General features: G+C 37.4%; 1 protein-coding gene across 3 annotated transcripts in view; it reads left to right on the top strand.

Moving 5' to 3' along the window:
- TMEM2 (transmembrane protein 2) overlaps positions 1 to 2449 on the top strand; it is a 142489-nt gene that overhangs the window by 108406 nt on the left and 31634 nt on the right. For all 3 annotated transcript variants that reach the window (XM_011970187.1, XM_011970188.1, XM_011970186.1), the window contains one exon: positions 1082 to 1117. In XM_011970187.1, the coding sequence (XP_011825577.1) occupies positions 1082 to 1117 (36 nt within the window). The remainder of the gene's footprint in view (positions 1 to 1081; positions 1118 to 2449) is intronic.

The raw sequence follows: 2449 nt of genomic DNA, 5'->3' as shown, positions 1-2449 counted from the left end.
AACTACCTGGATCTTTTCCCTTCCTCTTGAAAACTCCTTAGTTTTTCTGATGCTCTTCTATTGCCATTCAAAATAAAAGCTTTATAATTCCACCTCAGTTGACTTATGCCTTAACATGACTTGAGGCAGTAAGTATCTCACTTTTTTTCCCATTTGTATAATTTTAGGAGTGGTCTCATGCATGTTCAGCTAAGATTTAGTGTTCAACAGTCTAGAAAAATGTGTGTGTGTATTTTTTTTTCTGGCACTGAAATTAGCTTCTTGGCATTTCACGTCATTTCTGCCTTTTTTCATCCAAAAAACTGATATTGTATTGAATCTGTAGAAATGGCTTCAGAATCATATACCACAGTCTAATTGTTTTTAAAACATAGTTATGAAAATAATAATTATAGCTAATACTTTGATACACTGCTTACTGTTTGCCAGGCACTGTTCCAAACATTAGAAATTATTATTTTTTGAGACAGGTTCTTGCTCTGTCACCCAGGCTAGAGTGCAGTGGTGCAGTCATAGCTCCCTGCAGCCTCAACTTTCTATGCTCCAGCAATCCTCTCACCTTAGCCTCCCGAGTAGCTGGGACCACAGGCATGTGCCACAACTCCCTGCTAATTTTTAAATTTTTTGTGGAGACAGGGTGTCCCTGTGTTGCCCATCCTGGTCTTGACTTCCTGAGATGAAGCGATTTTCCTGCCTCAGCTTCCCAAAGTGTTGGGATTACAGGCATGAGCCACTGCACCTTGCCAACACTAGAAATTGTTTAGTATGTTTAATACTCTCAAGAATCCTATGAGGAAGGTTATATTTTCATTTCAACTTATAAATGGGAAAAGTGAGAGATAGAGGTTGAGTAGCTTGCCGAAAGTCACACAGCTATAATTGGCAAAGCCAGGATTTGAACTGGGTGCCCTCACTACAGATTCTGTGCTCCTAGTTATTGTGAAATCAGATTTTTGTGTGGTAGTGTAGAGAGTAAATATTGGGACCTCCTGGATTTCATGATAATTAAATATTGAGACAATTACCTCTTTTTACATAATATGGTGAATTAAAATGTTCTTCATTTTCTTTTCTTTTACAGATTTGCAGATAACGGAATAGGACTGACCTTTGCCAGGTTTGTAATTGCTTAAAAATACTTATTTTAAAGCTTTAAGTTAAATAACCCTTGATTTTTTTTTTTTCTGATAATACACAGGAATGTTTTATCATTTTTTAACATAAAAAAATTAGCACCTCTTCCTGATACCACTAGAGGGCCAAAAATACATTTTTTTCTTGATTAATTGAATTCATACCAAAGTACTAGGTTAATATAGCTGGAATTTCACAGAAGGATAATTTTTGCTTGGAAGAAAACACTTTTGATTTAGACTAAAGTTCTTAAAAAGTAGGGGAAAAAAGGAAGGGAGTAAAAGTAGGGAGAAAACTAAAAAACTAATATTTCCTTTCTTATAAGCTGCTCTAATTTAGCAACAGTCTTTAAGAACTAAACTTTTTGTTCTATATGTTTTTCTACAGATAATAGTCATTCTAGTTGTCGTGCTAAACACGCTTGTCATTTAATTCTTATAGTCAGGACAAGTTTGTTCTCCTCATTTTCAGTGTTGTTGCCTGAGACTAGAGCAATCAATTATTACTGCTAAATTAAAGTTTGTTTATATGTAGTTTGTAAATCATGTATTAATTCATATGAGGGCTGGGCGTGGTGGATCAGAGGTCAGGAGATCAAGACCATCCTGGCTAACATGGGGAAACCCCATCTCTACTAAAAATACAAAAAAATTAGCCGGGCGTGGTGGCAGGCACCTGTAGTACCAGCTGCTCGGGAGGCTGAGGCAGGAGAAGGAGGCGTGAATCCAGGAGGCGGAGCTTGCAGTGAGCTGGGATGGTGCCACTGCACTCCATGCTGGGTGACAGAGCAAGACTCCATCTCAAAAGTCTCCAAAAAAAAAAAAAAAAAAAGGAAACTATATGGAAGTCAGTGAACTTGGACACAAATCAATCTGAAAAATGATGACAAAATGAATAAATGAAAATGAAGAGACTTGGGATTCCAATACCATTTTAAACAGTCTAAAATATGTGTAATTATAAATGGATTAAATACTCCAATTAATAAACATAAATTATAAAAACTGATTAAAAAGCAGTAATAGTTCACATACTTATATATGATTATATATTGATAGGGTTTGGATTTGTGTCCCCACCCAAATCTCAGGTCAAATTGTAATCCCCAGTGTTGGAGGAAGGGCCTAGTGGGAGGTGACTGGATCATGCGGAGGGACTTCCCCCTTGTTGTTCTCCTGATAGTGAGTTCTCATGAGATCTGGTTGTTAAAAGTGTGTGGCATTCTCCCTCTTTGTTCTCTTCCTCCTTCTCTGGCCACGTAAGACGTGCTTGCTTCCCTTTCACCTTCTGCCAGGATTGTAATTTCCTGAGGCCC

The sequence above is a fragment of the Mandrillus leucophaeus genome, unplaced genomic scaffold (genome assembly GCF_000951045.1).
Source record: "Mandrillus leucophaeus isolate KB7577 unplaced genomic scaffold, Mleu.le_1.0 Scaffold93, whole genome shotgun sequence".
Classification (NCBI taxonomy): Eukaryota; Metazoa; Chordata; class Mammalia; order Primates; family Cercopithecidae; genus Mandrillus; species Mandrillus leucophaeus.
The sequence above is the reverse complement of the archived record's forward strand: the minus strand, read 5'-3'. Positions and strand labels throughout refer to the sequence as shown.